The following is a 13,074-nucleotide window of genomic DNA, read 5'->3' on the forward strand; positions in this document are numbered from 1 at the left end:
AAGGGGAATACAAATAACTAATAGTTGCAATTGAGTAAATGGAAATTGAAATTTAATTTTAACTTTAAAAAAAGGTCTCTCCTAATGTTTTTCCTCAAATTTTCAGTGGTAATAATAATAATAATAATAATGAGTGTAACAATAGCAGAGACCCTTATTTCACTCCACATATATAACCCTAAGAAAAATTTTAAAAATAATCCAAATTATCTGCCACAAGAGATACATATTTATATTAATTTTTTCAAGACAGAAGCACACATTTTGCTTTTTCCAAAGGAACTTTATTTAAGAAATGATTTCTAAATAATCATTGAATAAGAATGCATGAAAAAGGAGCTAAATTTTCAAATGAAAATAATTATCTTAAACTCAGCTGGGAGAATCTAATTTAGCACCAAAGCTAACTACCATTTATTTAACAACGTAAAGTCAAAAGGCAGAAAACAAATAATGTAGAAGCACCACTATAATTATCAAAATTAAATGAAGTGTGATCATTCAGCTATAAAATTTTGGAAGTGTATATAAATTCTTAAGCCAAAATGAAAAGCAAGTGTTAATTAAGTAGGCTTTAAAAAGTGAAGAGTTTCATAGTTATGATCAAGTCAATGCTGTTAACCCTGTAAATAAAATACTTCAGAGTATTCAAATATATATGAACACATAAAAGCAACAAGGTAGGAAAATCAGTGTATAGAGTCAAAGACTAAACATACTGAAATATACATGAATGCAATCATACAAATAAGAAAATTAAACAAACAAAATGTGTCTTACATTTTAAAATAAATTTATGGTACAGAGTGATTATGTTGGGTTTGATTAGAACCTCATAGAAACATTGAGGTTATTACTTCTCATTTCTTTTCTATTTAAAAATCAGGATATTTAAGTATATTTTTATTTATTTGAGCATATTGTTTTCTTTTTCCACAGGACATTATTATTTTTGAGCTATGTCTTATTATCTATTTTTAGTTTTCAGAAATTAGAAATCTAAAAGGAATAAGGAAACTATAATAGCATATAGAAGCTGAAAGAGGACTCGAGCATAGGAATAGTCTCACCTACTTAGTGGGTAATTCAGATAATGAATTACTTTTATGTCAAATGTAGAATTCAAGTTTTCTCAAGAATTGATATTGTGAAAGGCACTGAAGCCTTTAATAGCATTAATGAAGCTCTTTGAAATGACTTATTTGTTATAAAATTGCAATTAATTTGGTAGTCTTACACAAGAACAGACAAGAACTTAATATTGCCATGTTTCAATTATCAAACCTTTTGTAATGAATCAGGGCTTGACATTTGTTATGGTGTAGAGACCATCCTATTTCTAGAAGGTCAAACCCTATCATGATTAACTGCTTCAGTCAGTTCAGTTCAATTCAGTTGCTCAGTTGTGTCCGACTCTTTGCAACCCCGTGGGCGCCAGACTTCCCTGTCCATCACCAACTAACCAGAGTTTACTTAAACTCATGTCCATTGAGTCGGTGATGCCATGAAGCCGTCTCATCCTCAGTTTTCCCCTTCTCTTCCCGCTTTCAATCTTTTCCAGCATCAGGGTCTTTTCCAAGGAGTCAGTTCTTCACATCAGGTGGCCAAAGTATTGAAGTTTCAGCTTCAGCATCAGTTCTTCCAATGAAAACTCAGGACTGATCTCCTTGCAATCCAAGGGACTCTCAAGAGTCTTCTCCAACACTATACAGTTCAAAAGCATCAATTCTTTGTTGCTAAGCTTTCTTTAAAGTCCAACTCTCACATCCATACATGATTACTGGAAAAACCACAGCCTTGACTAGATGGACCTTTGTTGGCAAAGGAAAGTCTCTGCTTTTTAATATGCTCTCTAGGTTGGTCATAACTTTCCTTCCAAGGAACAAGTTCTTTTAATTTCATGGCTACAGTCACCATCTGCAGTGATTTTGAATCCCCAAAAAATAAAGTCCGTCACTGTTTTCACTGTTTTCCTATTTGCCATGAAGTGATGGGACTGGATGCCATGGTCTTAGTTTTCTGAATGTTGAGCTTTAAGTCAACTTTTTCACCCTCCTCTTTCACTTTCAAGAGGCTCTTTAGTTCTTCTTTAGGGTGGTGTCATCTGCATATCTGAGGTTATTGATATTTCTCCCGGCAATCTTGATTCCAGCTTGTGCTTCATCCAGCCAAGCTTATTTCATGATGTATTCTGCATTTAGGTTAAGCAGAGTGACAATATACAGCCTTGATGTACTTCTTTTCCTATTTGGAAGCAGTCTGTTGTTCCATGTCCAGTTCTAACTGCTGCTGCCTAACCTGCATACAGGTTTCTCAAGAGGCAGGTCAGGTGGTCTGGTATTCCCATCTCTTTCAGAATTTTCCGTAGTTGGTGGTGATCCACACAGTCAAAGACTTTGGCATAGTCAATAAAGTGGAAATAGATGTTTTTCTGGAACTCTCTTGCTTTTTCGATGACCGAATAGATGTTGGCAATTTGATCTCTGGTTCCTCTGCCTTTTCTAAATCCAGCTTGCACATCTGGAAATTCACAATTCATGTACTGTTGAAGCCTGGCTTGGAGAATTTTGAGCATTACTTTACTAGCATGTGAGATGAGTGCAATTGTGTGGTAGTTTGCATATTCTTTGGCATTGCCTTTCTTTGGGATAGGAATGAAAACTGACCTTCTCCAGTCCAGTGGCCAGTGTTAAGTTTTCCAAATTTGCTGGCATATTGAGTGCAGCACTTTCACAGCATCATCTTTTAGGGTTTGAAATAGCTCAACTGGAATTCCATCACCTCCACTAGCTTTGTTTGTAGTGATGCTTCCTAAGGCCCACTTGACTTCACATTCCAGGATATCTGGCTCTAGGTGAGTGATCACACCATCGTGATTATCTGCTTATGGACACCCAAAGCTGTTGTTGCTAATGACATAAGAAATGTATTAGAAAGCATATTCCCACTCATTATCTAATGAACTAGCAAGTCAGGTGTTATTTGAATCCAAGAGCAAAAAATGTAAAATCAAAAGAGAGAAATTACACGTGTACATGAGCATAATTATTCAAACTGTCAAATTATTACTGCTCATGGATACTAGAATTTTCTTTTTTTTGATACTAAAATTTTCATTTTGGCCATTTGTTTTATAGGTTGATTAAGAATTTATATAATTTTTGTAATGAGTTGAGTTAGATTTCAAGTTTTGAATGAAAAAGAAAAAGAATAATTTTTTCAAAATATTTCAAATCTACAATGTTCTGTCCAAGGTCAATACGTAAAAAAAGAGAACATTTGCTTGTACTCAGATCTTTATATGTCTTTACAACAGTTATATAATGTGTAGTCAATTATAAGAGCTAGTGTGCTTCAGTGAGGGAGTTGGGAGTTAAATCAAGGGTCAGGTTTTCAGGGGCCTTAGCTTTGTGGTTCTGTTGAAGTCCCAACTCTACCCTCAAAGCTGACTGGCATGTCACACACATTTTACTTCTGTGATCCTCAGTATGAGAAAAAAGGAAGGATTTTATGAGGCCTAGTATAACACTCTGTGATTTGGTTGTCAAATACAGACATTTTCCCTGGTAATTCAACTGGTAAAGAATCTGCCTGCAGTGTAGTAGACCCTGGTTTGATTATTGGTTGGGAAGATCTTCTGGAGAAGGGATAGGCTACCCACTCCAGTAATCTGGTCTAGAGAATTCCATGGGCTGTATAGTCCATGGGGTTGCAAAGAGTCAGAGATGACTTTCAATTTCACTCTCTATTTCTGCCTAAGAAATAAGTCTTTAAACCTCACAATGCCAACTATAGTAAAGAGACTGCCTTCCCCCCCCCTGCAACATTCCTTTATCTAAACATAATGCTTAGCCTTTTTCTGAAAATAAAAACAAATACAGTGATAACAAAAACATAAATAGTATTTCTGACTAGTATTCAAATTTTGTCCTATTTCAGTTGACAAGCATAGCAACTTACTATTGACTATTTAGAGCCTACATATGATAAACACCATCTATAAATGTTAATCAAAAACAATTAAGTTATATAGTTTGAGTGATGGATTGGGAAGTTCAATATTCTTGCCTACTGAAAGTAATATAACCAAAGATATATTCATAATTCCCAAACCTGCTTGTCATTACAAAATCTGGAGAGCTTTATAAAATCCTTAATTCCAGGTGGAGATGACCTGAACCAATTTTCCCTAGATCTACTGAAAATTAACTAGTTTGGTTACAGATAAGTTCAGTTCAGTCACTCAGTCGTGTCCAACTTTGCGAAACCATGAACCTCATCACGCCAGGCCTCCCTGTCTATCACCAACTCCAGGAGTTCATCCAAACCCATGTCCATTGAGTCAGTGATGCCATCCAACCATCTCATTTCTGTCGTCCCCTTCTCCTCCTGCCCTCAATCTTTCTCAGCATCAGGGTCTTTTCAAATGAGTCAGCTCTTTGCATCAGGTGCCCAAAGTATTGGAGTTTCAGCTTCAGCATCAGTTCTTCCAATGGATATTCAGATAACTAAGGTGTTTATAAGAAGGAGGAGGGAGAAAGAGAGTGGGTGAGTGAGTAAATGAAAATCAGCCTAGATGATGGGTTCTCAGAAAGAAAAGTTGTGTGTGTGTGTGTGTGTGTGTGTGTGTGTGTGTGTATAGATATAGATTAAAATGCATACTTTTTTTTTTATTATTGGTTTTGTTCTTTGATCTCAGTCAAGGGATAAAAGTTTCTGTAATAGGCTAATTATTTTTCATATTTCTTCCTATGTCCTAGTTGGAATGGAGCAAAAGAAGTGATTACTAAGTTTAATACTGGAAAGTCCTGTGGATGAGAATGGGCTCTGATAGATTCAGTTCAGTTCAGTTCAGTTCAGTCACTGAGTTGTGTTTGACTGTTTGTGACCCCATGGACTGCAGCACACCAGGCTTCCCTGTCCATCACTAACTCCCAGATCTTCCTAAAACTCACGTCCACTGAATCAGTGATGCCATCCAACCATCTCATCTTCTGTTGTCCCTTCTCCTCCTGCCTTCAATCTTTCCCAGCATCAGGGTCTTTTCCAAGGTGCCAGTTCATTGCATCAGGTGGCCAAAGTATCAGAGTTTCAGATTCAGCATCAGTCTTTGCAATGAATATTCAGGACTGATTTCCTTTAGGATGGACAGGTTGGATCTTCTTGCAGTCTAACGGACTCTCAAGAGTCTTCTCCAACACCACAGTTCAAAGGCATCAATTCTTTAGCATATGGTCCAGCTTTCTTTATGGTCCAGCTCTCACATTCATACATGACTAATGAAAATACCATAGCTTTGACTAGAAGGACCTTTGTTGGCAAGGTAATATCTCTGCTTTTTAATGTGCTGTCTAGGCTGGCCATAGTTTTTCTTCAAAGGAGCAAACATCTTTTCATTTCATGACTGCAGTCATCATCTGCAGTGATTTTGGAGCCCAAGAAAATAAAGACTGTCACTGTTTCCACTGTTTCCCCATCTGTTTGCCATGAAACTGTTAGGTAGTTAGAGTAGGAAAAAGGAGACCAGAATGGCGGTGGCTAAAAGACAAGGAAGTGAAAAGCCCGGGAAAATAGAACAAAGGAAATTCCGAGGACTGGAGTGAGGATCAGGTAGAACAAACAGCACTCCTGGCTAGCCCAATTTACACAGGGCAGGCCTGGGGTTGTGGGGGAGAAAAAATATATAAAAAGAGGAGCCAAAGGGCCAGGTCTCTCTCTCTGTGTCTTTCTCTCGCACTCTCTCTCTGTTTCTCTTGCTCTCTGTCTCTCCCTCTCTGTCTCTCCCTCTCTCTCTCTTTTTCTCTTGCTTTCTCTCTGTCTCTTAGATCTCTCTCTACTCTTTGCGTCTTTTGGGTCGGCATGCCTTCATGTCTCGAAGATATATTTTCCTTTGTTTTCTAAATAAAACTTGAGCTGTAACATGGATCTGTAACACTGATCTGTCCAAGAGCTATGACACGATCTGTCTGAGGGCTGTAATGCTGGTCCACCGGTTCAAATTTTTGTTGTGACAATACAGAACTGAGGAAATAACACACTCCCCTGACAAAGGGATGGGACTGGATGCCATGATCCTAGTTTTTTGAATGCTGAGTTTGCAGTTAGGCAAATTACCTTCTATCCTGAAAGGACTCTGGGTTTACCAATCTCTGAGAATTAATCATTTGTCCTCTGCAAAGTACACTGTCTACTTGTGCATGCCTAACTGTGCTTCTGTCAGTAGGTATCTTTGAACTGATAGTTGTTCTTGGGATTATTGAGAAGAATAACATATAGGCATTTTACATTTTATACTGGTGGAGAAACCATGAAGACAGACAGTGTTTAAAAGCCCATCCCCAAGTGTCTCTATAGTGTGACGTACCAAAGTTATTTTAAAATAATAATTTAGAATAAATCTCAGGTTAGATTATTAGTAGGAGGATGATTGAATTGGTGTGCTTCCAGGTTAATATCTAGTAAATAATCTTTTCAACTTAAAAAAAAAATTCTGGGAATATATATTTTTATTCTTTCACTCATGAAAGAAAAATCACTATTTAATGAAATCCACTATAGAGCTTGAAATTGAGTTTTCCTGCCTTCCTTTGTGTCTCACCATCAAATCCCCTCATGCTGTCACTCATTACTGAATTCCATTCTTCCTCAAGGTAACACACATAAAAACCTTATTCTGAACAGTAAGACATTAATCAGAAAGCACTCTGAGAAACATACAGGACTATTTTTTAATAGGCATCACCAATTATCCCAAATGGATTTTCCAAGCAATAAACATTATTCAGCATGGAAAATTAATATATAAATTTCAAGCAACATTGAGAGGAGAAAAATATTTTAGGAAGCATCATGGTAGACAGGGGGGAAGCATTTTATGACTTTTAACTTATAAATGCATGCTTATTATTGTTACTTATGTGATACAGATTAGTAACTACACTCATACTTCTGATCTATGTCTTGATACATTTTTTTCCCCCATAGTTAGCCAGAAAAAAAAGAAAAGAAAAGAAAATCACTGGCTTACTTCTAAGTACAAGCTTTCCATTAATATCAGTTTGACTCCAATTTATCAAATAAATTTATTTTTAACAGGAAAACCCAAACAATGAGCTAGAAATTGAAGATGTTATATACAAAGTGAATTTTTATTGCCTATGGGGGAAAAGCACAAAAACCAACAATGGCTTTAAATTAATAATAAAATTGTATATATCCAGGTGTACTGAAGGAAATCTTTCCCATATCTACACAAATATTGCTAGCATACAGAACTGTTTGTGTTAGACAACCAAAAATTATCACCAAATTAATATTCTTTTTAAAAGGACATAACTGATAATGTTAAAATCACCACTTCAATAAAAATCCCCCACCCCAATCTGGGATATCACAATTTTTTTTCAAGATTTGTGAAAATAGAATATCTAAAATTTCTTACCTAGATTGAGGACATCTTGATAATGAGAAAAATATATGTGATTATTTTAAAAATATTTATATGTGATTTTATAGAAGTGTTTACCATTATTCCAATAATGAATATCAACTCTATTTATCAAAATATTTGATTTGCAAAACATGAATCAATAAATATGAAAATATATATTTACTGTAACATTTTCAAAAAAATTTTTGGCTACACCATGCAGTCTGCTGGATCTTAGTTACCTGGCCAGGAATTGAACCTGGGGCCACAGCAACAAATGCACCAAGTCCTAACCACTGGACCACCAGGGAACTCCCCTTAATTATATTTTTAAATGTGATCATTTCAAATTTTTAAAATAAATTAAAAATTTTACTTAAATGTTTATTATTGACAGAGTATTTTTTAAAAATAATTTATAGATATTGTCAATTTATTTACTCATAAATTATAAAATTTCCATAGTCATAAATGCATAGAGTTTTCCTTGTATCAACACAGCTAAATATGCTACTTAAAAAACATCAAAATAAAAATAAATAAGTGACCATTTATGGGTTGATTATGTTTCATAGATAAAATAAACTTTTGGCAGATTATATACACACTTTAATGAATACTTAATGGTTAAAATAATCAAAATATAAATATACTGATTTCACTTACCTTAAGAACATCTCCTTGTGCTAAATGAAATGTTCTGGCTGAAATATTGATTCCCTTTCCTGCTTGAACCTGAATACTATAAATGCACTCATGGTTGTTTTCATAGTTCAGTGGATAATTTGGAGAGAGCAAAATGCCTTCATTATTTGTTGCAGATGCACCACATTCAGCTGCAGGTAAAACAGAATATTGAAAAAACACAGTTTAATAGAAAGCATTATCATTTAAAGTAATGTAAAGTATGTAAGTGTAGATGTATTTTACTTTAACTAGAGTTTAACATGAACGAAATGTACAGAATGGTTCTGTGTTGAAGATGACTCATTCCCTCTCAAACAACAGATGGGAAGAAGGAACTACTACACTACCGCCCTTGGACAGAACACTTGTACATAAACAGAAATACACAATAGTTTCAGTATTTCCCGGCCTTGATGAAGGGACAGCACGGAAAAAGGATGAGAGCAAAATATTGTCAGGATGCATTTTAAGTTTGTAGATCTCTAACTAATTTACTATTTTAAAATCTACTTCCTTTAAATTTTAAAAAAGTAAAGAGATCAAATTTTTAGAATGATTCTTATTTAATCTTTTCATTTTTACCTTTTTTTGAACTTGCCCCTTCTTCCTCTCACTAGTCAGTTTTTTTCTGATCCAAGAGCTTCAGTAACAAAAAGTAGAATAAAGACTACAGAGTCTTTGAAAACAAATATAATAGGTAAAACCCACAAACCAATCAATTATGGCAGAGGTTTGGGCATCTTTGGAAATTCTATCAATGTTCCTAGTTTCAAAGATAGAATGGATTAAGGCATTCTCATAATCAGCATATGATACTGCTAACTCTCCAGGACTAACGTTGCAAAATTTTAGTGTCTAACCACTTAAAGAGAACTATGAATTTCTCATTTTTTAAAAAATTTAATTTTAGTGTATTACTTTAAAAAGATTGTAGTAATACTGCAAAATCAAATGAGTCTTTATAATTCCCAAACATACTCTTTAGGTATCAGAAATTCAATGAATTCAGCTTTTTATCTTACCGAATAACTTGCTGCATGTTACCATTCCATAGGCCAGGGAGGGTCATATTATTCAAGGTTTTTACTTTTTAGAAATAAGATTTTTAAATTAATGATTCATGGGAAGAGTCATAGGAAGTATACACAAATACACAACAAGGTGAAAGATGATGAATTGCTTTACTTTTTAAATGCTAAAACATTAACAATAATCTGGCAGAAGAAAAAGCCTAATGAGGAACTGAAAATGATCAAGAGGGAGTAGTCAGTATAACATCAACACAGAAAAAAATAATAAAACTAGTGATGTGACGCTAACGATCAACTAGGCACATGACATGTTACCTAGTTAAGCTCCTTCAAGCTACTTTTAAGGTAAAAGAAAAACAAAAAAAAAATCATAGATTCCCAATATTGATTTAAAGTATATATCTTATATAGCAGATTTTGTTTCCTTGAAACTAAATTGCCATTCACAACATGAATATGGAACCAGCTAATAGAGCACAAACTTGTAGACATTGGTATGCTTTTAATTACGATATGAAAAGTGAAGTGTTAGTTGATCAGTCATGTCCAACTCTGTGACCCCGTGAACTGTAGCCTGTCAGGCTCCTCTGTCCACAGAATTCTCCAGGCAAGAATACAAGAGTGGGTTGCCATCCTCTTTTCTAGGGGATCTTTCCGACCAAAGGATCATGCTGTGTAATAATTCAATTTTCCCTCACCTCTTATCATCTGAATTACTGAGAAACTCATTGGTATAGGATACCATAACACAATACATCTTTCACTTAGTGGGAAAAAATCATTTCTATTTTATTTTATTTTTAAAACAATTTTACTAGAGTGTACTTAACTTAAAATGTTGTGTTTCTGCTGTACAGCAAAGTGAATCACACACACACACACACACACATATATACACTCTGTTTTAGATTATTTTCCCATGCTGCTGTGCTGTACTGTCACTCAGGCATGTCCGACTCTTTGCGATCCCATGGACTGTAGCCTGCCAGGGTCCTCTCTCCATGGGATTTTCTTAGAAAGAATACTGGAGTGAGTTGCCATTTCCTTCCGCAGGCGATCTTCCTGACCCAGTGATTGAACCTTCGACTCCTGCGTCTTCTGCATTGCAAATGGTTAGTAGTATGTATATGTTAATCTCAGTCTCCTAATTTATACCCTCTTTCCCCCCCAGTGGGCTTCCCTTGTGACTCAGCTGGTAAAGAATCTTCCTGCCATGTGGGAGACCTGGGTTCGAACCCTGGGTCAGGAAGATCCCTTGGAAAAGGGAATGGCTACCCACTCCAGTATTCTGGCCTGGAGTATTCCACGGACTGTATAGTCCATGGGGTTGCAAAGAGTCGGACATGACTAAGCGACTTTCCCTTCACTTCACTTTCACTTTCCCCCAGTAATCATAAATTTATTTTTACATCTGTGACTCTATTTCTATTTTGCAAATAAGTTTATCCATATCATTTTTTTTAGATTCCACATATAAGCAATATCATTTCTCTGTCTGATTACTTCACTCAGTATGATAATCTCTACGTCTACCCATGTTGTTGCAAATGGCATTATTCCATTACTTTCTATGGCTGAGTGATAATACATTGAATATATGTATCATATTTTCTCTATCCATTCATCCACTGATAGACACTTAGGTTGTTTCCAAGTCCTGGCTATCACAAATGGTGATGCAATGAGCACTGGAGTGCATGTATCTTTTGAAATTATGGATTTCTTGAGATATTTGCCTAGGAGTGGGATTATAGGATTATACGGTAGCTCTATTTTAGTTTGTTAAGGAACTTCCACAGTGTTCTTCATAATACTTTTACCAACAATAGTTGTACCAATGTCCCACCAACATTGTAGGAGGGCTCTCTTTTCTCCACACTTCTCCAGCATTTATTGTTTGTAGATTTTTTGATGATGGTCATTCTGACTAGTGTGAGGTGATATTTCACTGTAGTTTTGTATTGCATTTCACTGATGATTAGTGATGTTGGGCATTTTTCATGTGCTTTTTTGTCATTTGCATGTCTTCTTTGGAGAAATGCATATTTAGATCTCCCACCCATTTTCTGATTGGGTTGTTTGTTTTGATATTTAGCTGAATGAGCTGCTTGTGTATTTTGAAGATTAATCCCTTGTTGGTCACCTCATTTGCAAATATTTTCTATCATTTTGGGTTGTTTTCTTGTTTTATTTAAGTTTTCCTTTGCAGTACAAAAGCTTTTAAGCTTAATTAGGTCACATTTATTTATATATTTTTATTTTCACTACTCTAGGAGGAGGATTGAAAAAGATCTCCCTCCCTGTGATATATGCCAGACAGTGTTCTGTGTTTTCCTCTAAGAGTTTTATAATATCCAGTCTTACATTTAGGGCTTTAATTCATTTTCAGTTTACTTTTGTGTATGGTGTTAGGTAGTGTTCTAATTTTATTTTTGCTTTATTTTATACATGTAGCAGTCAGCTTTCCCAGCATCACTTATTGAAGTGACTTTTCTTCATTATATATTCTTTCATTCTTTGTCAAAGTTTAAGTGATCAGAGGAGTTTGAGTTTATCTATGGACTTTCTGCTTTGTTCCATTGATCTATATTTTTGTTTTTGTGCCAGTACCATGCTGTTTAATTATTGCCACCTTGTAGTACATTCTGAAATCAGGGAGCCTGACTTCTCCACCTCTGTCTTTCTTCCTCAAGATAGCTTTGGTTACTTGGGTCTCTTGTGTTTCCAAGCAAATTGTAAACATTTTTGGTTCTAATTTTGCAAAAAATGCCATTGGTATCTTGATAGGGATTGCACTGAATCTATGGATTGCCTTGGATAGTATGGCATTTTGAGAGTACTAATTCTTCCAGTTCAAGAACATGGTGTGTGCTTCCATCTGTTTGTGTCTTCTCTGATTTCTTTCATCAGTATCTTATAGTTTCCTGAGTACAGGTCTTTTGCTTCCATACATTGGTTTATTTCTAGGTATTTTATTACTTTTGATGCTGACTGTTAGTGTATAGAAATGTAAGAAATTCCTATGTATTAATTTTGCATGCTGCAACTTTACCAGAGTCATTGATAAGCTCTAGTAATGTTCTGGTAGCATCTTTAGGATTTTCTATATACAGTATCATGCCATCTGCAAACAAAACAGTTTTACTTCTTCTTTTCCAATTTGGATTCTTTTTATTTCTTTTTCCTCTCTGATTATTATGGTTAGGACTTCCAAAATTATGTTTAATAAAAGTGGCAAGAGTGGACATCCTTGTCTTGTTTCTGATCTTAGTGGAATCATTTCTATTTTAAATTTGACTGATTTCCTCCTCACTAGCTTATTGGAATCTAAGCATGCTCATGGGGTAAGGTAAATGTTCTCAGATAACACAGAAGATCCAGAATATACATATATGTTTACTGGTTAGATTATTTATTAGGGAATGCAGACACTTTTAAATTATGTTATAGAATCATGGAGTTCTGAAAATATAACAGCTTGCAAAATACTGAAACACTGATTTATAGCCCAAGCTTTAATATTCAGAGATTAGTTTCAAAATTAAGCTCTATCTTTTATCTATGTGGTTTCGTCAAGTTGTTTTTCTCTCTAAGCCTCAATACTGTTATCATTACAGTGGAGATAATAATATCCTCTTCAAGGGATGTTTGTGTGTGTGTTATTACATGTAAATAATACATGTAGAGCACTTAGCAGAGAACTGGCATACAAGAAAGGCTTCCCTGGTGGCTCAGATGGGAATCTGCCTGCAATAAAGAAGACCCAGATTTTATCTCTGGGTTGGGAAGACACACTGGAGTAGGGGATGTGTATCCATTCTAGTGTTCTTGTCTGGAGAATTCACAGATAGAGGAATCTGTGGGGGATTCAGTCCACGGGGTCACAAAGCGTCAGGCATAAGAACTCAATAAATTAAAGCTATCAAT

The 13,074-nt window shown here is 35.3% G+C and overlaps 1 protein-coding gene across 3 annotated transcripts in view; it reads right to left on the minus strand.

Moving 5' to 3' along the window:
- Positions 1 to 13,074, minus strand: part of CSMD3 (CUB and Sushi multiple domains 3) — a 1,308,014-nt gene that overhangs the window by 345,311 nt on the left and 949,629 nt on the right. For all 3 annotated transcript variants that reach the window (XM_065902671.1, XM_065902670.1, XM_065902669.1), the window contains one exon: positions 8,096 to 8,265. In XM_065902671.1, coding sequence (XP_065758743.1) covers positions 8,096 to 8,265 — 170 coding nt within the window. The remainder of the gene's footprint in view (positions 1 to 8,095; positions 8,266 to 13,074) is intronic.

This window comes from Muntiacus reevesi, chromosome 12, assembly GCF_963930625.1.
Source record: "Muntiacus reevesi chromosome 12, mMunRee1.1, whole genome shotgun sequence".
In the NCBI taxonomy this organism is placed as follows: Eukaryota; Metazoa; Chordata; class Mammalia; order Artiodactyla; family Cervidae; genus Muntiacus; species Muntiacus reevesi.